Source organism: Phoenix dactylifera, chromosome 11 (genome assembly GCF_009389715.1).
Source record: "Phoenix dactylifera cultivar Barhee BC4 chromosome 11, palm_55x_up_171113_PBpolish2nd_filt_p, whole genome shotgun sequence".
Taxonomy (NCBI): Eukaryota; Viridiplantae; Streptophyta; class Magnoliopsida; order Arecales; family Arecaceae; genus Phoenix; species Phoenix dactylifera.
The window spans coordinates 17437824-17461832 of NC_052402.1; the positions used below are offsets into that span (position 1 = coordinate 17437824).

General features: G+C 45.9%; 1 protein-coding gene across 1 annotated transcript; it reads right to left on the bottom strand.

Annotated features, from left to right (window-relative positions):
- Positions 1 to 19286: 19286 nt before the first annotated feature.
- LOC103699070 (RINT1-like protein MAG2L) lies at positions 19287 to 23654 on the bottom strand. Its single transcript, XM_008781114.4, has 4 exons — positions 23105 to 23654; positions 22895 to 23002; positions 21614 to 21729; positions 19287 to 21416 (listed from the first exon to the last, which is right to left on the bottom strand). Exons 1-4 carry the CDS (start codon positions 23421 to 23423, stop codon positions 19407 to 19409), a joined length of 2553 nt encoding a protein of 850 aa, XP_008779336.1. The 5' UTR covers positions 23424 to 23654; the 3' UTR covers positions 19287 to 19406.
- Between the last annotated feature and the right edge of the window lie 355 nt (positions 23655 to 24009).

A 24009-nucleotide genomic window follows, 5' to 3' on the forward strand; every position in this document is an offset into this window, starting at 1 on the left:
AGCACTGGCTCATAAAATCTTGCGCCAAGGATACTTTTGGCCCACACTCCAGAAGGACGCAACGGACTTTGTCCGAAGGTGCAACCAATGCCAGCAAAACACCAATATTCAGCGCCGACCTTCGGCCCCGCTGACTTCGATCAGTGCACCTTGGTCGTTCGCCCAGTGGGGCATCGACATCCTGGGGCCATTCCTCCTGGCGACCGGGCAGAGAAAATTTTTGGTCGTCTCCATCGACTACTTCACCAAGTGGGTCGAAGCTGAACCAGTAGCCCGGATCACTGAGCAAAAAATGCGGAACTTTGTCTGGAAGTTGATCATCTGTAGATTTGGACTCCCCCGCATCCTTATATCTGATAACGGTCGTCAGTTTGACAACATCCGTTTCAGAGAGTTCTGCTCCGAGCTCGGCATCGATCACCGCTTCACCTTGGTTGCTCATCCCCAGACTAATGGAGAAACTAAGGTGATGAACCGCACCATCCTTCAAGGACTTAAAGCCAGGCTGGACCGATCCAAGGGGCAATGGGTTGAAGACCTCTACAATGTCCTTTGGGCCTACAAAACAACATTTCGGCTCCCCACCGGCGAGACCCCCTTTAACCTGGCATACGGAACGGAAGCTATTATTCCTCTGGAAATTGGGCTCCCCTCACCAAGAGTTGAACACTACAACGCAGCCTCCAACTCCTCCCAACCTAGAGGAAACCTGGACCTCATCGAGGAGACCAAGGAGGCGGCCCGAGTTCGTATGGCGAGGTATCAACGGAAAACGGCACAGTACTATAACTCCAGAGTAAAAGCCAAGCTCTTCAAAGTAGGAGATCTCGTCCTCAGGAGGGTTGAAGCTTCTCAGCCCACCGAGCAGGAAAAACTAGCCCCGAACTGGGAAGGACCTTACCGAGTCGTGCGAGTCAAGCGGCCCGGAGCTTACAAATTGGAGACTCTTGAGGGAACTTTTATCCCTCGAAGCTGGAACTTCGAGAACCTTCGGATGTACTACCAATGAACCCTTCGGGGGTCGTCGACAAACAGGAATACAACTCTCTATCGATTATGATGATTTGCTTACGGTTCTCCGTTAATTGTTTCATACTCCTGATATTGGGACACTCATAAATCCCAGAAAATCCGGGCAAAGCTCGGATGCTCGACAAAGCTCGGATGCTTGACTGCTCGGCAAAACTCAAATGCTCCAGTCAAGCTTGAAGCACCTCGCTGCGCTGCTATCGAGCTCGGTCTCGATCTCCCTCAAATACCTCGACAAAGTTCGGGATGCCCCGTGAGTCGATAGTAGAGTCCGAAACTTCCTCGACCTCGGGAAGCGTCGCAGGTCGACAATGCGTTCCCAGACCCCTCGACCTTGCGCACGATCCTTTGATAAAGTTCGGAATGCCCCGTGAGTCAATAGTAGAGTCCCAAACTTCCTCGACCTCGGAAAGCGTCGCAGGTCGACAGTGCGTTTCCAAACCCCTCGACCTTGCGCACGATCCCTCGATAAAGTTCGGGATGCCCCGTGAGTCGATAGTAGAGTCCTAAACTCCCTCGACCTCGGGAAGTGTCGCAGGTCGACAGTGCGTTCCCAGACCCCTCGACCTTGCGCACGATCCCTCGACAAAGTTCGGGATGCCCCGTGAGTCGATAGTAGAGTCCTAAACTTCCTCGACCTTGGGAAGCATCGCAAGTCGACAGTGCATTCCCAGACTGTGGAGTGATTGATTAAAACCCCATTTGATTTTGATGAGCTCAAAGCAATTGAGTATATCTTGTGATTACTAATGAATTCAATTGAGTGTTTCAGTGAAAATCCTGTCCAAGTGTTTCTAGACTTGGTTCATAGTATTTTGGATAAGTTAAGAAGTCTACATGAACCAATGTCTGAGACTCGAGTCGACTCCCGAGTATCACGAGTCGACTCCAAGCGTATCAAGTTCACTGGCACGAGCTCGAGTCGACTCCAGATTAGTACGAGTCGACTCCGACTGAGAACAGAAAGAAGAACAGAAAGCTTCATCTCAGAACCTGTCAACGAGTCGACTCCTGAAGTGCGCGAGTCGACTCCAATGTTCACCGAGTCGACTCCAGGGAAGTAAGAGTCGACTCCAAGCAGTCACAGGCAGAAAAGTCAGAGAGCAGTTTTCGGGTCTGAGATTCGAGTCGACTCCAGTGGAACGCGAGTCGACTCCGATGGTTGGCAGGTCGACTCCAAAGAAGGTAAGAGTCGACTCTCAGAGGAACACAAGGAAAAAGTCAGAGAACGATTTTCGGACTCTGAGATTCGAGTCGACTCCGAGACTGAGCGACCATCAACAGACAGAAGACCATGTTACTGCCTCTGAGATTCGAGTCAACTCACAGACAGCTCGAGTCGACTCCAAGACAAGCTTCACGTCAAAAGGCAGAAGACCAACTTTCGGAAACTGAGAGCCGAGTCGACTCCAAGGAGGTTCGAGTCGACTCCAAGACTGGATGAGCCAAACGACAGAGAATCGAGAGTTCGGGCTCTGAGATTCGAGTCGACTCCCAGGACAGTCGAGTCGACTCGAGAGGACAAAATTCAAAATTGGATCCACGGACTTCAGTGGATGAGCCGACTCCAAAAATTGCCAGGTCAACTCCAGAAGTTGGCGAGTCGACTCCAGGTCAAGACGAGTCGACTCCCAGTCAAGACGGCAACTTTAATTCAAATTTGGAACAGTTGCCGAGTCGACTCCGGAAAAGCGTGAGTCGACTCCTGCTACAGCCGAGTCGACTCCTGATCGCGCGAGTCGACTCCAACCCACCAACGGTCATATTGTCAGGCTGCGCAGAGTGTGCAGAACGGCCAGAAAAAGCAGAGTAACGGCTAGTTTCCGTGGGGGTTGGCTTAAATAGCCACAGAGGACTGTAGCAAGGAAGAGAACAGATATTCCACTCCAAGCATTCAAGTTTTCAAGCTCTCCAAGTGCTCTTAAACGAAAAAGGGGAGATCTGCATTTACTGCTCCAACAACTTCTTTCCAACAATCAAAGCTTCCTCCTCCTGCATTCAAGTCGACCACTCTTTCAAGAGGAGACCGGAGTTCCAGAAGCCATACCTCTTCACCAGCTTAAAAGCGTTTGAGGGCTTCTAACTCCTTTACGATTATATTGTCTTAAATCTGCTTTTTGAGAAGCTATTTTCTGTTTTCTCCTATCTCTTGTATTTACTTGATTCAATCGGGGGATTGAATAAAGGGGTTTAAGGTTGGTTGGTGAGCCAAGTTAAAACCAACGTGTGTAAGGGTTTGATTGTGAGCCCGGGAAAACAATCGGGGTTGGTTCTAGTCGGTGAGCCTGGAAAAACCGACCGAGTTCGTTGTGAGCTCGTAAAACAACAAGTTTGGTTGTGAGCTTGTAAAACAACCGGCTGTAATCCAAGGGGGTTATAGTGAAATTCCCAAGTGAGACTTGGGGAGTGGACGTAGGAGCAAGGGTTAGCTCCGAACCACTATAAAACTTTGTGTTTGTAGTGCATTGTCTCTCATCTCCTTCCCCGCACATTACTCACAGCACTAGGCTTTAATTAAATAACTTGCTATAGTTTTTAATTAATCATCCACAAAGTTTTAATTAGCCAAATTATATTAAAAACCCAATTCACCCCCCCTCTTGGGTTGTCTATCTGGGCAACAAGTGGTATCAGAGCCAAAAACTCTTCCACTCAAGAGTTAAAAGATCAAAATGACAACCCCATTTGGATCTTCTCACATTGAGGGTCAGTCCACCCAAAGACCCCCTTTCTTCAATGGATCTGACTACTCATACTGGAAGGCTAGGATGAGAATATTCATCCAAGCCCAAGACTATGAGATGTGGTCCATTGTAGTAAATGGGCCATACATCCTATCCATATACGTAGATGGTGTTAAGGTACCTAAATTTGAAATGGACTGGGATGAACATGACATGAGGAAGGCACAATTAAACTCTAAAGCAATGAATGTCTTCTATTGTGCCTTAGACCGTAATGAATTCAATAGGATTTCAACTTGTAATTCAGCAAAAGAAATTTGGGACAGACTTGAAGTGACCTATGAGGGCACGAATCAAGTCAAGGAATCCAAAATAAACATCTTGGTTCATAAATATGAACTATTTAAAATGGATTCAAATGAAACAATCACATCCATGTTCACTAGGTTTACTGATATTGTCAATGGCCTAAAAAGCCTTGGCAAGAACTATACTAACAGTGAGCTTGTCAGGAAAATCCTTCGGTGTCTACCGAGGTCGTGGGAAGCTAAAGTGACAGTAATTCAAGAAGCCAAGGACTTGAACAAGCTACCACTTGAGGAGCTTCTTGGATCCCTCATGACGCACGAGCTCACCATGAAACAACACAACGAGGAAGAGTCCTCCCATAAGAAAAAGGTAATAGCCCTTAAATCTACTTCTTCTAACAAGGACTTGTCTTGCAGCAGCAGCAGCGAAGAAGAAGAAGATGAGGAAGATGGTGGTGAGGCTCTTCTTGTGCGCAAGTTCAAGAAATTCATCAACCACAAGAAGTCCTATCATCAAAGGAGAGGCCCCTCAAATTCCTACCGGAAGGACAAAGGTAAGGAAAGGGAAAATGAGGGGATTGGTTGTTACGAGTGCAAGAAGCCGGGTCACATAAGAGCAGAGTGCCCCTTACTGAAGAAGGGGAGTAAGTACAAGAAGAAAAAGGCACTTGTGACTACCCTATCGGACTCCGACTCATCATCCTCCTCATCAGATGATGAACAAGAAGAGAAGGCCAATCTCTGTTTCATGGCCAACGAAAACGAGGTAACTTCCGACACGCATCCTGATTTTTCTTTTGATGAACTTTATGATGCATTTAATGAATTAATGGTAGAATATAAGGCTATAAATCTTAAGAATAAAGAACTGAAAATAACTAATCAATCATACCTACATAAATACGATAAATTAGTTAAGGATAAGGATTTAATCACCAAAGAAAATATAGAACTTAAAACAAGCAACCAACTTTTAACTCAAAAGACCAACACCTTAACTAAAGAAAATGAAAAACTAACTAAGGAATTTTCAGAACTTAAAAAATATAAACAAACCTTAGATAAGGATCTTACTAAAGAACTTAATGATCTAAAAGCCGAAAATCAGACACTAACTAAAGAACTTAACAAATACAAACCCTTAGTTGAAAGATTTACCTATAGTTCTAAAAAATTAAACATGATACTAAATAGTCAACGTGCAGTGTTTAATAAAGCCGGTTTAGGATATAAACCAAGGAATAAGCAAAAACTTCTTAGTAACTTCTTTGTTAAAGCTGGGGAAACAAAAACTAAGAAAATAACCTGCTTTTGTTGTGGTACAGTAGGCCATAAAGCAAATGTATGTAATTTTAGGAAAAGTAAAACTAAAAGAAAAATTAAAAGGGTATGGGTTCCAAAAGGAACCAACTTGACTAACCATGAAGGACCCAAGAAAACTTGGGTACCTAAGATGACATGATTTGCTTGTGTAGGAGTGTCTTGCAGCCAAGGTCAACAAAAATTGCTGGTATTTGGATAGTGGCTGCTCAAGGCACATGACGGGTGATAAAGACCAATTTTTCACCCTTGAAGCTAAGAAGGGAGGTGCTGTGACGTTTGGAGACAACAACCAAGGTCACATCATTGGTATTGGTAAAGTTCAAATCACCCCTTCTACTTTTATAGATAATGTTAGATATGTTGATGGTCTTAAGCATAACTTGTTAAGCATTAGTCAATTATGTGACAAAGGATATGATGTTATGTTTAAACCATCACTGTGCATTATAACAAATACTAATGATAATAGTTTAGTTTTTAAAGGGATTAGACGTGGAAATGTATATGTGGTAGACCTAGAAGACCTTGCAAAACATAACCAATGTTTAGTTGTTAATGAAACTAAAGATAATAATGCTAGTTGGTTATGGCACCGTAAGTTAGGTCATGCAAGCATGGACACAATAACTAAATTAGTTAAAAGAGATTCCGTGATAGGTTTGCCAAAGTTAAAATTTGAAAAGAACAAAATCTGTGAAGCATGTCAATTTGGCAAACAATCTAGGAATTCTTTTAAACTCATAAAATGTGTCTCTACCTCTAGGCCTCTAGAATTATTACACATGGACCTATTTGGTCCAACTAGAACAACAAGCCTAGGTGGAAATAAATATGGTCTAGTCATAGTAGATGATTACTCTAGGTACACATGGGTCATGTTTCTAGCACATAAGGACCAAGCATTTTCCATGTTTAAAAAGTTCCATAAGGAAGTAACAAATGCTAGAGAGTCTTCAGTCATAGCCATTAGAAGTGACCATGGTACCGAATTCGAAAATCAATTATTTGATGAATTTTGTAGTAAAAAGGGGATAACCCATAATTTTTCTGCACCTAGGACACCACAACAAAATGAAGTTGTGGAAAGGAAAAATAGAACACTAGAGAAAATGGCTAGAACGATGTTATGTGAAGGTAACCTCCCTAAGTACTTTTGGGGAGAAGCCATTAATACTTCTTGCCATATATTAAATAGAGTTCTATTAAGACCCATCATAAAGAAAACACCTTATGAACTGTGGAAAAACAGAAAACCAAAGGTTAACTATTTTCATGTTTTTGGATGTAGGTGTTTTGTACATAATAATGGGAAAGATAATCTAGGAAAATTTGACCCTAAATCTGATGAAGGAATATTCTTAGGTTATTCTACAACTAGTAAAGCCTATAGAGTCTTTAATAAAAGAACACTAGTTATAGAAGAATCTATACATGTTGTATTTGATGACTCTAGTGACATCTCCTCTAGTAAGAAAGCCAATCTTGATGATGATATTGAAATACTTGAAGAAAAGATAGATGAGGTGGAATTACAAGATGGTAATCAAAAGTTGATTGAAGGAGAATCATCAAACCAAGAGCCTATAGTGGATCATGGGCTAACTAAAGCTTGGAGGTATGCTCACGGGCATCCTAAGGAACTAATTCTAGATGATCCATCACAACCGGTTAGGACTAGAGCATCTCTTAGAAATTTGAACAACCATCTAGCTTTTGTTTCACACTTTGAGCCCAAACATATAGAAGAAGCCGAAAATGATGTAAATTGGATAAATGCAATGCAAGAAGAACTAAACCAATTTACTAGAAACAAAGTGTGGGATCTAGTAGAGAGACCTTCTGAATATCCAATAATAGGTACAAAATGGATATATAAAAATAAACTAGATGAAAATGGAATTGTTATAAGGAATAAGGCTAGACTAGTAGCAAAGGGTTATAATCAAGAAGAAGGCATAGATTTTGATGAAACCTTTGCTCCCGTAGCTAGACTTGAGGCGATTAGACTTCTATTAGCATATGCATGCTCTAAGGACTTCAAGCTATATCAAATGGATGTAAAAAGTGCTTTTCTAAATGGGTTTATTAATGAGGAGGTGTATGTAGAACAACCTCCTGGTTTTGAAAATCATCAATACCCTAATCATGTGTATAAACTGAACAAAGCGCTTTATGGACTAAAACAAGCACCTAGAGCATGGTATGAGAGACTTAGTAAATTCCTATTAGAACATGAATTCTCTAGGGGAAATGTAGATACAACATTATTTCTGAAAAAGAAAAATAAGGATATGTTATTAGTACAGATCTATGTTGATGATATCATTTTCGGTGCTACTAACAATCGCCTCTGCGAGGAATTTGCTGATTTGATGCAGAGTGAGTTTGAGATGAGCATGATGGGAGAGCTGAACTATTTCCTCGGGCTTCAAATCAAACAATCTGAAGGAGGCATCTTCATCAATCAAGCAAAATATATCAAGGAGATGCTCAAGAAGTTTGATATGGAGGGAAACAAGTCAATCAGCACCCCCATGAGTTCATCATGCAAGTTAGACCAAGATGAATCAGGTAAATCTGTAGATCAAAAACTTTATAGAGGTATGATAGGTTCTTTACTGTATCTTACTGCAAGTAGGCCTGATATTATGTTTAGTGTGTGCATGTGTGCTAGATATCAGGCTAATCCTAAAGAATCACACCTAGCTGCAGTTAAGAGAATCTTTAAATACTTAATTGGAACTAAGAACATAGGGCTGTGGTACTCTAAAGAATCTAGCCTAAACTTAATAGGGTACACAGATTCAGACTTCGCTGGATGTAAGCTTGATAGAAAAAGTACCAGCGGGTCTTGTCAATTTCTAGGAGAAAACCTAATCTCATGGTTTAGCAAGAAACAAAACTCGGTTGCATTATCCACTGCAGAAGCTGAATATGTTGCAGCCGGGAGTTGTTGTGCTCAAATCTTATGGATTAAACAACAATTAGAAGATTATGGCATTAAACAAGATAAAATTTCCATTAATTGTGATAACACAAGTGCCATAAATCTAACTAAAAATCCAATTCAACACTCAAGAACTAAACACATTGAGATAAGACATCACTTCATAAGAGATCATGTATTGAATGGTGATGTGTCACTCCAATTTGTGTGTACTGATAATCAATTAGCAGACATTTTTACAAAACCCCTAAGTGAAGAGAGGTTTAGTGTGCTTAGAAGGGGATTAGGAGTGATTGATCCATCCTAGTGGGAGTTTTTTCACTAGATTAATTGATTTTGATGATTAGAATGAGGTTAAAATAGAGTTTCTATGCAGTGATCATCAAATCAGTCCTTAATTAGGTGATTTTTCCTCATTTGGCACGATTATGGCATGGTTTTTAGGTGCGTGCCAAGGTTAGAGACGACTCGAGTAAGTTTCAGAGCCGGCTCCTAAGGGGGAGTCGACTCGCGCATTAGCGGGAGTCGACTCGCAAAGTTGGCAGCTGAGGGGGAGTCGACTCGCACACTGTCGGGAGTCGACTCGAAGTCTACATGCGCTAACAGAGAGTCGACTCGCGCATATTCTGGAGTCGACTCGAGGTCAAGTCGACTCGCGAATCAGGGGAGTCGACTCGCAGTCGGGATCCGACTTTTTAACCCTAGGTTTGTCGTTTCGCAAACACTTTTCCTCAAGCCGCCACTGTTCACAAAGCCCTAGAGCCGACTCCTAGGTCATCCCCGATCGTCTCCAAGCCCTTTTCCCGTCGATTCTTCGCCGGACATTGAGTTTCCGTCCGTTCCTAGGTCATTTCCGGTCCGTCCCGAGCTTCCTCTGTCGGTTCTTCACCGTCCTCTAGGTATTTTTCTTTCCGTTTAAGTCAAGATGCCTCGTAAGACCGTCGTTAGGAAGAGGTCCCGTCCCGAGGCCGGTCCCGAGCGACGCTCCAAGGCGCGGCACGATCCCGTGAGGCAACCACCTCCGGATCGTTTCCCGCCTAGGGTGGTTCTCGTTAGGCCGTTGGCCGGGAAGGCCGTCACCTCCGGGAGGTTTGTCGATTTCGACTATCTCTCCCGGGAGGGGTTCACCATAGGCGATAGGCTTAGAGCCCAGGGCCTAGAGTACTTTCTCACCTTGGACCTTCCCACCTATCCTGGCCTAGTTCAAGAGTTTTACAGTACCGTCCATCGGGGAGATGGAGGTATCGAGGGTACGGTAGTAGGTGTCCCGTTGCGTGTCACAGAGAACCTCATTGCCCATATCCTTCACCTTCCATTAGTAGGGGTGGCTCCCGCACACCCTGAGGATAGAGTTGCGGCCCTTACGGTCGTCTTAGGGCATCCACCTCAGTCCCCCCTAGATGAGGTATCTGCTAGCTCACTTCCTATTGAAGTGAGAATCCTTTTGAGCATTCTGTCCAGGTCCATCTTCCCTAAGACAGGGAGATTTGATTTTGTGAATGAGAGGGACTTAGCTATTATGTCTTATATCCTTCAGGACACCCCGATCAACTTCCCAAAGCTCATTTACAGGTATATGTGTGAGCCCCTAGATAGACCTAGGCTCTCACTCCCATACGGGATGTTATTCACTCTTCTTTTTAGGCAGTACGAGATTCCCATTCCTGAAAGGGAACCCTCTCGTGCCTTGCGATGGACTGATCGCTTGTGTACGGGGACTATGCACAGGATGGGATTTCGGAAGAGAGAAGGGATCTGGGTTAGGAAGTCTACTCTCACTGCTCAGACCACCAGACCATCACCCAGTCCTGAGCCAGATTCAGACTACCCAGACCTTCCAGACCATCCAGACCATCCAGACCTCCCATCCACTCCTCCTGCTCCTACCACCTTTGCCGGACCTTCCTCCTCAGCTACACCATCTATGGAGGTTCGGATTGATCCAGAGCAGCTCCGGGAGCTGCGGCAGGACGAGATCTGAGGGACGAGCTGCTTCGGGAGCTCCGAGGTGCGGTGCCTGCTCCCACTTCTGCACCCGTATCTTCTCAGTTGGTCCCTTCCTTGACAGCCGTGACTGACATGACGGCTCATGTACGGGAAGAGATCTACAATATCCGGAGTTTGGTCCAGGCCCAGTTCCACAGCATGAGTGAGGTCACGAGCTCCACTCGACAGATGCGAGAGGAGATAGGTCGTGACATGCACACCACCACCGAGGGGGCCGAGCGCTTGTCGAATGTACTCATCGACAAGCTGGACGCACTTCAGACATCGGTGACTGGGCTTCAGGCGTCGGTGACAGAGCTCTCCACTACACATAGCAGAGCCACCACGTCTATCATCGCACAGCTTGGCCATGTGACAGATGCAGTCACCCTCCTCATGGAGCAGAGCCGATTGAGAGGAGGAGCCACATCCTCGAGAGGAGGAGCCACATCCTCCAGAGGAGGAGATGCATCCTCGAGAGGGGGAGCCTCATCCTCGAGGAGGCCATAGATGTTTTTGTGTTTTGTCTTGTTTTGCTTTACTTATTGTATTCTCAAATGTATTCACATTCATATCAATACAATGAGTAGACATTTTATCTTCAATTATGTGCCATTTGATGTGCCATTTGTTGATTGTGCCATTGATTGTGTGTGATTACCTCCTTTTTGGTATGATGACAAAAAGGGGGAGAAATATGTATAAAATATGGTAAAATATGTAAAAGGGGAGAAATATTAAAAAATATGTAAAAGAAATCAATGAAAATAAATATAACGATAAACTCTTAAAAACACACACAAATTTGTTCTAAATGGATTCGGTACCTCGAGGCTCATTATCTCTCTTTTGGGGCTCCTAATGGAGTAATCTCCAGAATCTATTCAAGGGATATTCGGAGATTAGCTGAATCCTACTCAAGAACAAATTGACAGATTTTCCCTCTAAAAAGATAAAATTCAGTTCAAAAACTTCAAAGCATTAAAAGGAAATTCAGAGAATCAAAACATAGTTGAATGCATATGTTGAGGAGGAGAATCTGAATTTTAATCAAGCTAAATCATTAATGACATATAAGCCAAACAATTGATTGCATAATATGAAGGCTTATATAATTCCAAATGAAAGGGGGAGCTTTAACTCCGAAATTTAATGTTTCACTCCTTTCAAACTTGGATAAATTAAATTATCAGACATTTGAATTCATTTATGGATTTTACTTCATTGTTTTATGAGCAATTCATTTTACATATACTCAAAGTTTTGTCATCATCAAAAAGGGAGAGATTGTGGAGTGATTGATTAAAACCCCATTTGATTTTGATGAGCTCAAAGCAATTGAGTATATCTTGTGATTACTAATGAATTCAATTGAGTATTTCAGTGAAAATCCTGTCCAAGTGTTTCTAGACTTGGTTCATAGTATTTTGGATAAGTTAAGAAGTCTGCATGAACCAATGTCTGAGACTCGAGTCGACTCCCGAGTATCACGAGTCGACTCCAAGCGTATCAAGTTCACTGGCACGAGCTCGAGTCGACTCCAGATTAGTACGAGTCGACTCCGACTGAGAACAGAAAGAAGAACAGAAAGCTTCATCTCAGAACCTGTCAACGAGTCGACTCCTGAAGTGCGCGAGTCGACTCCAATGTTCACCGAGTCGACTCCAGGGAAGTAAGAGTCGACTCCAAGCAGTCACAGGCAGAAAAGTCAGAGAGCAGTTTTCGGGTCTGAGATTCGAGTCGACTCCAGTGGAACGCGAGTCGACTCCGATGGTTGGCAGGTCGACTCCAAAGAAGGTAAGAGTCGACTCTCAGAGGAACACAAGGAAAAAGTCAGAGAACGATTTTCGGACTCTGAGATTCGAGTCGACTCCCGCAGTACACGAGTCGACTCCGAGACTGAGCGACCATCAACAGACAGAAGACCATGTTACTGCCTCTGAGATTCGAGTCGACTCACAGACAGCTCGAGTCGACTCCAAGACAAGCTTCACGTCAAAAGGCAGAAGACCAACTTTCGGAAACTGAGAGCCGAGTCGACTCCAAGGAGGTTCGAGTCGACTCCAAGACTGGATGAGCCAAACGACAGAGAATCGAGAGTTCGGGCTCTGAGATTCGAGTCGACTCCCAGGACAGTCGAGTCGACTCGAGTGGACAAAATTCAAATTTGGATCCACGGACTTCAGTGGATGAGCCGACTCCAAAAATTGCCAGGTCAACTCCAGAAGTTGGCGAGTCGACTCCAGGTCAAGACGAGTCGACTCCCAGTCAAGACGGCAACTTTAATTCAAATTTGGAACAGTTGCCGAGTCGACTCCGGAAAAGCGTGAGTCGACTCCTGCTACAGCCGAGTCGACTCCTGATCGCGCGAGTCGACTCTAACCCACCAACGGTCATATTGTCAGGCTGCGCAGAGTGTGCAGAACGGCCAGAAAAAGCAGAGTAACGGCTAGTTTCCGTGGGGGTTGGCTTAAATAGCCACAGAGGACTGTAGCAAGGAAGAGAACAGATATTCCACTCCAAGCATTCAAGTTTTCAAGCTCTCCAAGTGCTCTTAAACGAAAAAGGGGAGATCTGCATTTACTGCTCCAACAACTTCTTCCCAACAATCAAAGCTTCCTCCTCCTGCATTCAAGTCGACCACTCTTTCAAGAGGAGACCGGAGTTCCAGAAGCCATACCTCTTCACCAGCTTAAAAGCGTTTGAGGGCTTCTAACTCCTTTACGATTATATTGTCTTAAATCTGCTTTTTGAGAAGCTATTTTCTGTTTTCTCCTATCTCTTGTATTTACTTGATTCAATCGGGGGATTGAATAAAGGGGTTTAAGGTTGGTTGGTGAGCCAAGTTAAAACCAACGTGTGTAAGGGTTTGATTGTGAGCCCGGGAAAACAATCGGGGTTGGTTCTAGTCGGTGAGCCTGGGAAAACCGACCGAGTTCGTTGTGAGCTCGTAAAACAACAAGTTTGGTTGTGAGCTTGTAAAACAACCGGCTGTAATCCAAGGGGGTTATAGTGAAATTCCCAAGTGAGACTTGGGGAGTGGACGTAGGAGCAAGGGTTAGCTCCGAACCACTATAAAACTTTGTGTTTGTAGTGCATTGTCTCTCATCTCCTTCCCCGCACATTACTCACAGCACTAGGCTTTAATTAAATAACTTGCTATAGTTTTTAATTAATCATCCACAAAGTTTTAATTAGCCAAATTATATTAAAAACCCAATTCACCCCCCCTCTTGGGTTGTCTATCTGGGCAACACAGACCCCTCGATCTTGCGCACAATCCCTCGACAAAGTTCGGGATGCCCCGTGAGTCGATAGTAGAGTCCCAAACTTCCTCGATCTCGGAAAGCATCGCAGGTCTACAGTGCGTTCCCAGACCCCTCGACCTCGCGCACGATCCCTCGACAAAGTTCGGGATGCCCCGTGAGTCGATAGTAGAGTCCCAAACTCCCTCGACCTCGGAAAGCGTCGCAGGTCGACAGTGCGTTCCCAGACCCCTCGACCTTGTGAACGATCCCTCGACAAAGTTCGGGATGCCCCGTGAGTCGATAGTAGAGTCCCAAACTCCCTCAACCCCGGAAAGCGTCGCAGGTCGACAGTGCGTTCCCAGACCCCTCGACCTCGCGCACGATCCCTCGACAAAGTTCGGGATGCCCTGTGAGTCGATAGTAGAGTCCCAAACTCCCTCGACCTCGGAAAGCGTCGCAGGTCGACAGTGCGTTCCCAGACCCCTCGACCCTGCGCATGATACCTCGACAAAGTTCGGGATGCCTCGTGAGTCGACAGTATGAGTCTCAAACTCCTTCGACCTCGGAAAGCATCACCGGGTCAACAGCAAGCCCAAGCACCTTCGACCTCAAGCACCTTCGACCTCACTCATCCCTCGGCAAAAGCCGGAATTCCACGTGTCGGTAGCAATTTTCCCCGACCGCGGAAAGACGACAAGAGATGTGACCTTCGCGGGCCCTCCAACCTGCAGATGACACCACCTGCGGAAGCGGGTTACAGGCCAAAGAATGCCTCTTAGAGCCAATCGCAGAGCGGAATCGGCTATCTCAACCTGAAGTGCTCGGCTCTGATGGTGCGAAAGGTACTTCTCACCTAGCACCTACATTATTGCATTTACTTTATGCACCAGGATGGTCGACAAAATCTCGGCCGAGCTCAGGATCTTCCCAACCAAGGTCGGGATGCCCTACCGAGCCGAACACAGGCCGAGGAACGAGGATGGAGCAGGCTTCACCATGGCGCAAGGCTCTGACCAAAGCACCGCCTCGTTCTCCCACGGATGACATTACTTGCGGAAGCATCGTCTCCAGGCCAAAGAACACCTCTAAGAGCTGACCGCAGAGCGGAATCGGCTACCTCTACATGGAATCGGCTGACCGCAGAGCAGACTCCCACTGGTGCGAAAGGTACTCATCACCCAGCACCTGTGTTATTGCATTCATTTGATTACACCATAATGTTCGACAAAATCCCGACTGAGCTCGGAAGCTCCTCCGACCAAGATCGAAATGCTCATTTAAGCCAACCATAAGCCGGGGTCTATCCGACCTCGGGCATGGTCGCACCACTAGTCTACAGGTCGGTCTACGCTGATCCCTAAATTGAGACTCGGCCGAATTCAGATGTTGGTCTAGGCTGATGCCTACTTGCAGCGACGACCTCAAGCCTAAACACTCTAGCCGAGCCTAGTAGCGCCGAGTCGTTATGTTTCGGTTCTACTAGTGGGTAAGCCAGCCGAATTCGGGGTTAATCACCACGAAGGCCTTAACGATAGCCGAACTCTGGTTTGCGATCCCGTCGGGGACCGACTCTAAAATTTTTGCAAGCCTACATCTGGAAAGCCGAGCCCAAAGACTCAGCCAAGACTTTCCGAAAGATAAAAAGTCCTGACGAAACCCCTCCGGGGGCTAAAAACCGAGCTCGGCGCTCCGAAAATTCGGATCCAAGTCCTAGAGCTCGGCGGGATTCGACTCCGAGCTCAAGGGCTCGGCGAGATTCAAAGCCGAGCTCAAAAACTCCGAAAGCGAACTCGAGCTCGAAAACAAGCTCATAATGGATTCCTATCAGATCTAAGTTCGGAACGTTCCCTAGTTGGCCTATGCTTAGCGAGCGTGAATGGGGCTTGGCCGAGCCCGAAAGACTTGTTGAAGGGAACTCTAGTCTAACTGATTGAAAACTCACTCATATAGAAGGAAAAGACAGAACAAACGCAAATTTAGAAAAAAGAAATTTTCATTAGTAAAAGCCCGAAGGCTAAGTACAAGATCAAGGTTTGGCCATACACTTTCAAAAAGCCGACCTTGCTTACAAAGAAAAACAAAAAAACAAAAGAGGGGGGTAAACAGAACCCTAGGAGGCGGGCGCAGTGGAGGTCTCAGCCTGGGCTACATCGGCAGCAGGGAGGGCGGCATCGGAAGCTCCTTCTGGATCCCCCTCGGTGGGAATCTCACCCTCCTTGGCCGCCTGAACTTCGGCCACAGCCGAGTCTTCAGGCGCCTCGAGCTCTTCGACTCCTGCCCCAGGTTGGAGCAGACTAAGGTCGAACTCGGGGCAGAGCCGCTTCAGCTGATTACCGAAGTCCTCGAAGCCGCGGACGAGCCCGTTCACAGCTTCCTCCCCCAGTAGATCACGGAACTCTTCCGATTTTTGGAAGAGTTCGACCCCGCGCTGAGCCGCGCATCGAGCCTCCTCCTGGGCTCTTTCCACGCAGATCTCGAGCTCCGTAGCCCTGAGCTTAGCGCCCTCCGCCTCCCGCTCGCATGCAGCGAGCGCCGATTGGGCCTTGCTAAGGCGCACCTCGGCGGCGCGCAGCTCCGACCTGGCCAAGGCGTGCGCGCCCTTCTCTTCCTCGAGCTCCTCGGTCCGCGAATGGAGCTCGCCTTCGACGGCCTCAACTCTTGCGAGCAGCTCCTTCCGCAAGAGCTCAACCTCGCCAAGCCTCACCTCGGCCTGGCGAAGTTTCTTCTCGGCCTCCTGCCGGCGTTGGTATCGTCGGCCCCGATCTCGATAGTCCGATGCTATGTGCATCCGAGTCTCGACCTCGTGGAGACGCTGTTCACAGGGAAAAATGAGTCATGGCTAAAAATTAAAGGATGAAACCAAAAATTCAGAGGTGAACTTACCCGGACCGAGGAACAGTAGACCCCGTCCAAGAAGCTGTTGTAGCTCTGGGACCGGATCTTGGCCTGATCGGCCGGCAGCAGCGTGACTTGAAAAGTTTGCCGCGCCACTGCGAGATCATCAAGGGCCGAGTCACCCTCGAAGACCTCCCACGAAGGGAGGTAAGGCCTCCTCTCTGGTTGGGGGTCGGCCTTTGAGGGACCAGGGAGACTCGGCCTCGCTGGACTAGGCGGGGGCAGGGGCGGCCTCGGAGCACCCTGGCTGCTCCCTGGCTCAAGATCCGAGCGCCGCTGCTGGGGAGCCAAGCACCTCTGCTCGACGGGATGTTGACCAGGGCGTTGAGAGATAGGAGCCGGGCAGGCCAACATCGTCGATGCTCCCGTAGATCCCGAGCCCCTATGATCGGTGCCCGGGACCTCTTGAGCAGGCCTAGAAGGCCCGGCCTGGGCCGCACTCGTCTCGGGGCTAGAAAGCCTGGCCTTCTTTTTTGGCTCGGGCGAGGTCCCGCGGATTTCGGCCGCCCTCTTCCGGAAGCGAGCGTAGAGGGCTGCGTTTTTGGTCACCATCTTCGCAACGTCTGTATACCGGAAAGGGATTAAGTCAGAACGACAGAAAATAGACAAGCAAGAGCAACGTAAGAAGAGGAAAAGAGGGCACCACCACCCTTACCCTGAGGGCGCACCGAGCTCAGGCCCACGTTGACCAAAGCATCCTCGCTTATGAGGCCGCTCAGAAGAATGCTCTCCTCGAGGCCATAGAGAGCGTCGAGGATCTTCTGCTCGGACCCGGACAATTGGGGAGTCTGTTGGCAGCCTTGAGTCGAGCCTGCCCCCATCTAGGGTCGAACCCCCACGTCCGCTCGGAGGACAAAAAGAAAAACTTCTCTTTCCACCCATGAATGGAGGTCGGAGCACCCCGAAAAAATGACCGACCGCCCCGAAGGGCAAGGTACAGCCATTCTCCATCTTCCAGGTTGGACTTCAATAAGAAGCACCACCGGAAGACATTGACTGAGGTCGGTATCCCGTATAAAAGGCATAGGGATAAGAAACCGATTATCGTCCTCCACGCGTTTGGAGCAAGCTGCACTGGGACAAGCTGATAAGTCGCCAGCAGCTCATTCACAAACCCGTGGAAGGAGAACCGCAAGCCGGCCCAGAGTGTTTCCAAATACACCCCGATCCGATCAGGCGGAGGCCTTGTTATCCTATCCCCAGGCCCCGCAGGTTCCAGACGGAACCCTCGCTGAGGGAAAAACCACTCCTCAGCCATTTCCATTTCCTCCTCACTCATGGTGGACTCAACTTCATCCGGACCACGACCCATCCCAAAGAAATGATCAAAAAGGGAAAAAATCCAAAAAAACAAAAAACTCTCCGAGCAGACAAAAGGGGGGAGAAAGCACCTACTGAAACCTCGTCGGAGATGAAAACGAGCAGTAGGGAAGCCGGAGTAACCGTTTCGGGAGGCCGCCGGAAGAAACGAGGGAGTACTGGAAAACACTAAATTATGGCAACCAGATAGAAATCCTGAAACCGGGTCAAGGGTTTATATAAATCTCTCCAATGGTCCAGATCGGCGAGACAGAATCCCGCCTCCCGTCCAGATTATACCACACGTCGGCACCGAGGGGTCAAAACGACGTGTCCTATTCAGATCGATGCTTTGAATACCAAATCAAGACGGTATCCCATCGGATCGTGGAGCCCCATCATGAGCCCACGATGCGAGGCCGTTTCAGACGGTGAAAAGGCGTCGTCCCGCCTTCTCCTATTAATAACACCTTGGAACGTGCGGAGCGCCGTAAAAATTCGAAATTCACTGGCCCCCACCGATGCAGCATTAAATAACGTGGAGCGCCATTAAATCACTACTTCCCACGCTCGAGCTCGCAAGCGGCTCGAACTAGGAAGTCGGGGGGTAGTGTTAGGGGAAAAACTAAGTAATCCCAGGATAACCTGCGGGCGCCCGACCAGAAAGCGCCTGACCAGAAGGCGCCCGACCAAAAGGCGCCCGACCAGGCGACGCCCGGACCAGAGGCGCCCAACTTGAAGGCAACTAGCTCAGCTCGGCGCCCGACCAGATGCCGGACTCCGAGATGCCCCCTCATAGCACTTGACCTCAGAAATCTAACCTCACTATTCACCCCTCCATAGTTCAGCCAGAGACCATACCCTGCTTCGCCGTCAGCAATTAATGCGCATGGCCTGTTCTGATCTCCGGCTCACTCAACCATTAAAGCATATGATCTCTATTGATCTCCGGCTCACTCAACCATTAAAGTGTATGGCCCCTGCTGATCTCCAGTTCGCTCAGCAATCAATGCGCTTGTTATCTACAGATCTCAAGCCCTCCACGACAGGCAGTTGAACCACTCCACCACGTCTGATCAGCCACGATGACTCACTGACTCCGGTCTAATCTCCCACGACATTATTAATACACATGATCGTGTTCAATTATGGCAAAATGGACAATCTGCCCCGTCACTTCACAGGTAATACAATACCCATCTATAAAAGGGGAACCCCTCCATCTGGGAGGGGGGTTGGACTCTGAAATCCTGAAAAAACATCTTCCACCTCCTCTCACATATTAGCCCCCTCTGACTTAAGCATCGGAGGGCCGGCGCCGAAAATCCCGGCCACCGGCTTCTTGCAGGTCACCTGGAGGACGCCGCCCGCCGATTGACCACCACCCTTCTGCCGTTCAAGCACCGGAGCTCCTCCTTCTCAGCCGACGGCCGCCCTCGGGTCCAATTTCCAGCAACAGGATGTATTCGTATACGTATTGTATGATATACCTGCCAAAGCCCCAAAAAAAAAAAACTCATCTCCATTCCAGCCATGGGAATTCTTAGTAGAGAAATGTATAGATACATGGTTGAAATTTTTAATCTTTCTATATGTGGAAAAGACTTGAAGTTCGATAAATGACATGATTTAGTTGAGGAACCCATAAAAGCCACAAAGTGAAACACCATCTTTTCTCCTCCAGTTATCAACTGACAAATTTCCTATTCCTCATGATTAGTTCAGCTTGACTAATGGTTACATGGGACAACCCTAGGAGTCTTAGGCACTCTTCCTTTTCACTTTCACTCTTTGATAGCATTTCAAGCAGAAAATCTGCATCTTTACATTGCATGGTTAGAAGCTTCAAAGATTCACTTGTGAATGGAAAAAAAGCTTCAGGCCTAGCACAAAATGAACTAAAAACAAGCAAAAGTGCTTCCATGTCAGTTCTGAATTGATTAACTCCTTGGCAAGAGAATTTAACACCGCTCAAAGGGATGCTTCTGAAAATGAAATGATCAAGACCACCTGCAATGCTTCTCCATAGATCCAGAAAGTCCTGGGAATTAAGATTTAACCTCAAGATGCTGATACGGTCTTTCAGCATGTCTAATGCTTCAACAAACCCAAGCGAGACAGTCATACTTTCTTCATCTAACATCTGGTCTTTGGATTCAATATTTTCACCTTCCCACTGTTCAATGTTCTGAACATAACACCAGCAAAGAGCATCAAATTCCAGTAGAAGAGCAGACAGTGTCTCCTCAAGACAATCAGTCTCCAGTTTCACAAGACAATTGATTTCATCTTCAAAAAAGGAACCATGTGAGTGTTGGCAGATTCCTTTCTGGTCATCTTCAACAGCACTCATCTCCAAGAAGCCAACATCCTCACTCCATTCACGGATAACAGATTCACAAAACCGGGCAGCATTTACTGCACCAGCAATTCTCAGTAATTCATCATCCTCTACGCTAGCTGCCATGAACTTCATATTTTGACAGCGTTCAAACAAGATGTTGAAGAAATGTTTTAAGAAAATGTTTGCAGAACACCTAATAAATTGAGCTTTCATTGGTTTACTTGGTAAAGCTTGACCCCTTTCTATCATAGACCATGCAATTTTAATAACAGAATCTACAATAGGTGGAGCTTTATAGTCTTCTCTAGTGGAAAGAAGGAATGACTCAGCTTCTTTGTTATGGGAAAACTCTGATTGCATTCCAAAATCAATGAACCAACTTCTCTTATCCTCCAACTCAGATTTTAGTTTGTCATCAGCAACCTTGAGCTCTATCTCAGCCCATGTCCGGAGCCAATTGGAATGTTCCTTAAATATTGACAATATCGGCAATGATCTTGAAAATCCCTCAAACGCTGAAAGAGGCCCCATGAGTGGAGTTACCGAGGTTGCAAGAACTTTCATCCGCTTATCAAAAGTAATCATAAGGTCAACCAACTGAAGCCACGCTGAAATGACCTCCATGTTTCCATCTCTGGCATCATAAGTTTTAGCAAGAATAGGAAGCACTTGCCTTTCTAAATATTTGGTAAGCAATTTGACCATTGCTGACACCCAAGCTTCTCTCGCACTAGAACCTACAAGTCTTGCCTGATCAATCAAAGGCTGCAAAACATTGTCCACTCCATCCATAAAATCATGAGTTATTTTGTAAACAAGTGCAAAAATGAATTTTGGTTCATTAAACCATCTAGAAAAATGGAATTCCATCCTTGATGCAATAGGGCGCACGAGCTCATCGATAGTCCAAAGACTATAATCACAGGTTTGTCTGTCCAAACTGGTACGACCTAATAGCTTATGCCCCTTCTGATTTTCTAGAAGACCAAGTAGCCGTTCCTCCCGTCGAGCTTGCAAATGCTGCAAAGCACATAGCTCTATAAAGCTTTGAGAATATCTCTCTTTCTTTTCTCCTTCCATCAGCACTAGGGGGTTTGGAATTTCCAAGCTTTTGTCCCTTTCTAAGCCAGATGTCGAAAGGGATGGAGGCCACCCAAGAGATGCAAGTAAGGCTCGATGATCCATAAGAGCTTGAGGCCTCAAAACAGAAAATGTCTTTTCTACTCTAGAATCAACAACCATGACTAGACGGTTCCATAAAGGTCTTCTACGTGCAACAATTGCCAGAATTTCCTCTATGTTGTTCAGGATTTTAATAGCAAGCAGTAGCTTTCCTTCCTTCTGTCCACAACCCTACATTTCAAAAAAGAAAATTGGTTAGAGCCCTTCATCACTTGTCACAAGATAAACGATAATACAGAATCACTTCCATGGCCGTAGTTGTAAGTCTTTTTGAACTCCAGTATCCTTGTAATCCTCTGATCTCAGTCCTCACATTACTAATCTAAAGAAACGAAAACAGGACAGTAGAAATGTTCAAATGGACTCACAGATGCAATTGATGCATTTGAATGATTAAAAAGGATATCATTTCTTGAACGGCTCACTATAGCAAATGTAGCATCTTCAAGTTCACCAACCAGAGCCTCCAGCTTTAGTGTAGTCTCTGCAAGGTTAGAAGTATTAGAAATAGTCTTCAAAGTTAACAAGTATTTAACTAATGTTTTCTCAAAAAAAGAAAAAGTATATAACTAGTCATAAATATAATTACTAAAAATTTGGCACATACGGAAAAATATTGCTTTGTAAATATTTGATGTTCATTTATTCACATTAAAGTTCTACCTTTCATAGGGAAAATTGCAAATGCTGGTTAAATTATCCACCATCTGTGATTTCCAAATAATAGTATATGATTATGTCTTTGTAACATGTCACTATATGTTTAAAAGCTCTTAACACATCAAGTATAATCATGAATGGATTTTGTATCAAATATGAACATTGGGATAAGTCTCGCAAGTTAATTTGACAGTCTAAAGCAAGATTTAGAAAAGGATCAGACAGAAAAGAAGGTGTTCAAACACAGAATAAGGTGAACTTTAACTTTATGTGCTTTCATTTATTTGAAATAAACTTTTACAAAACAAAGAAAAATTATGTATAAAAATGAGAGTTTGGCACCTGGATTTAATTATCATACTAAACTTTAGCAAGGCCTTTCTCTCATGTTCATACTCCATTGCTAAAAATTTCTAGAAATAAACATATAAAAATATATGTTTTGGCTCTCAGAGATAATTAAAAGATCAAAGAATCCTTGAACTGATAGAGACAGAGAACAATTACCAACGGTCCATGAGTTTCCATTTATGTACCAGCTCTAATGACATGTTCCTTAAAAAAAAAATCAGTGCGGTCTGGATAACATTTCAGGAAAACAAATGATGAGGACTAGAAAATTCTTAAAAAATAAGAGGAAATTCCAGAACCTCCAGCATTGTATATATTTACATAAACTCACATTTACAGCACTATCTGTCAGAATTATACACATCTTTATATTATATGTTAAAAATTAAATACATGCATAGTTTCCATCACTTCGGAGTATAAATTCGTACCCTCTTTTGATGCATATATAAGCAACACAGAGCTAAACAATCATAATGGCTACTTTCTGTCGGTAAAGAGTAAAGCTTCGGTCTCTGTTTTGTTGCCAAACTAGATCCGAGAACATTAAAATCAGTCATTCTAACACTAAACAATGTCCGGACACTTCAATATACAATCGTTTTTCCATAAATTGGGAAACAAAATAGAAATTTTACCAGCATAGCTACGAACCGTCTGGATCCGACCAACTTCCTTTGCAAGCAAAGGTAATTCCACCTGCAAGATTCTCCCAGCACTCGGCAATCCCGCTTCCACCTCTCCATCTAAGTCCCAACGAATTCATTAACATGTTCACAAGATCCAACCAGACAAAAGCACATAGAATACACCAAGAAAACAAAATAATTAAACAGAAAAGGACGCACATGGAGGAGCTGGGGAATTAGGGTTGTGGCCGCGGGAACCTCGAGATGGGGGAGCATTAGAACCCTCGAAGCCGGGATCGAGAAGGAGTAGCGTCCTTCGGACCTCGTCGGAGCGAGAGAGCCATGTGGACGCGGCGAGGGAGAGCCTATTCCGGAGGCGGAGGAGATCGGTTTCGAGATCGCCGCACTCTCGATTCAGCCGGGCAACGAGGGATGGAGCCGTGGAGAGGTCCTCCAGGGCCTTGAAATGGTCGTCAAGAAAACCTCGAAGGCGGCGGGGGAGAACGGAGGAGCTCGGCAGCGCCGCCGGCGCCTCCATCGGTGTCCCCAAGTCGACCTCAACAGTCGATCTTAGCGGCTACTCTCATTAGATTCGGAGGACACTTGTCGGAGGACTATAACGGAAGCGGACTCGTTTTGGAGATGATCTGGACAAGCCCGAGGCTTGTCCGGCCGGGTTCCTTTGTTCGGCTTTTGAGACCAGATTTGTTCAGATAGGACAAGGTCAGGAGCTTAGGCGATCCTTGAACAGACTCGAAGCCTGGTGCTCGAAATATACATCAATTTAATTGCCGGCCCCTCCATAGACCCTGTTATAATATAATGCTTCAGTTGACCGGTTGTATAATTGCTGGTCCAGAGGGCTAGTATTACTTTAACCTCCGATTCTTAGCCCATCCCTTCCTACCATGAAATCCTAACTCTGTCCTTCCTGACCCACCTCCTATCCTTTGAATGAATGAAGTTATCTCCTCGTCTTCCACTTGTTTGCTCAATTTTCTCCAAGCGTTCAGCTCAGGATTACTCGACTTGTAGACTTCAATCTAGCTGCTTAGGTCAGGCATGTCGATATCTTGACTGTGACATAATTCAGAATGGTTCAGCATCTGGCTCGAGGTAAGGCT

Bases quoted from the DNA above. Each gene is read 5' to 3' on its own strand.
- LOC103699070 (XM_008781114.4), bottom strand. From the start codon at position 23,423: ATGGAGGCGCCGGCGGCGCTGCCGAGCTCCTCCGTTCTCCCCCGCCGC. The intron at 23,003-23,104 runs GTGCGTCCTTTT...GTTGGGACTTAG, and splicing joins TAATTCCCCAGCTCCTCCAT to ATGGAGAGGTGGAAGCGGGA. The intron at 21,417-21,613 runs GTGAGTCCATTT...TTTGAAATGTAG, and splicing joins CAAATGCATCAATTGCATCT to GGTTGTGGACAGAAGGAAGG.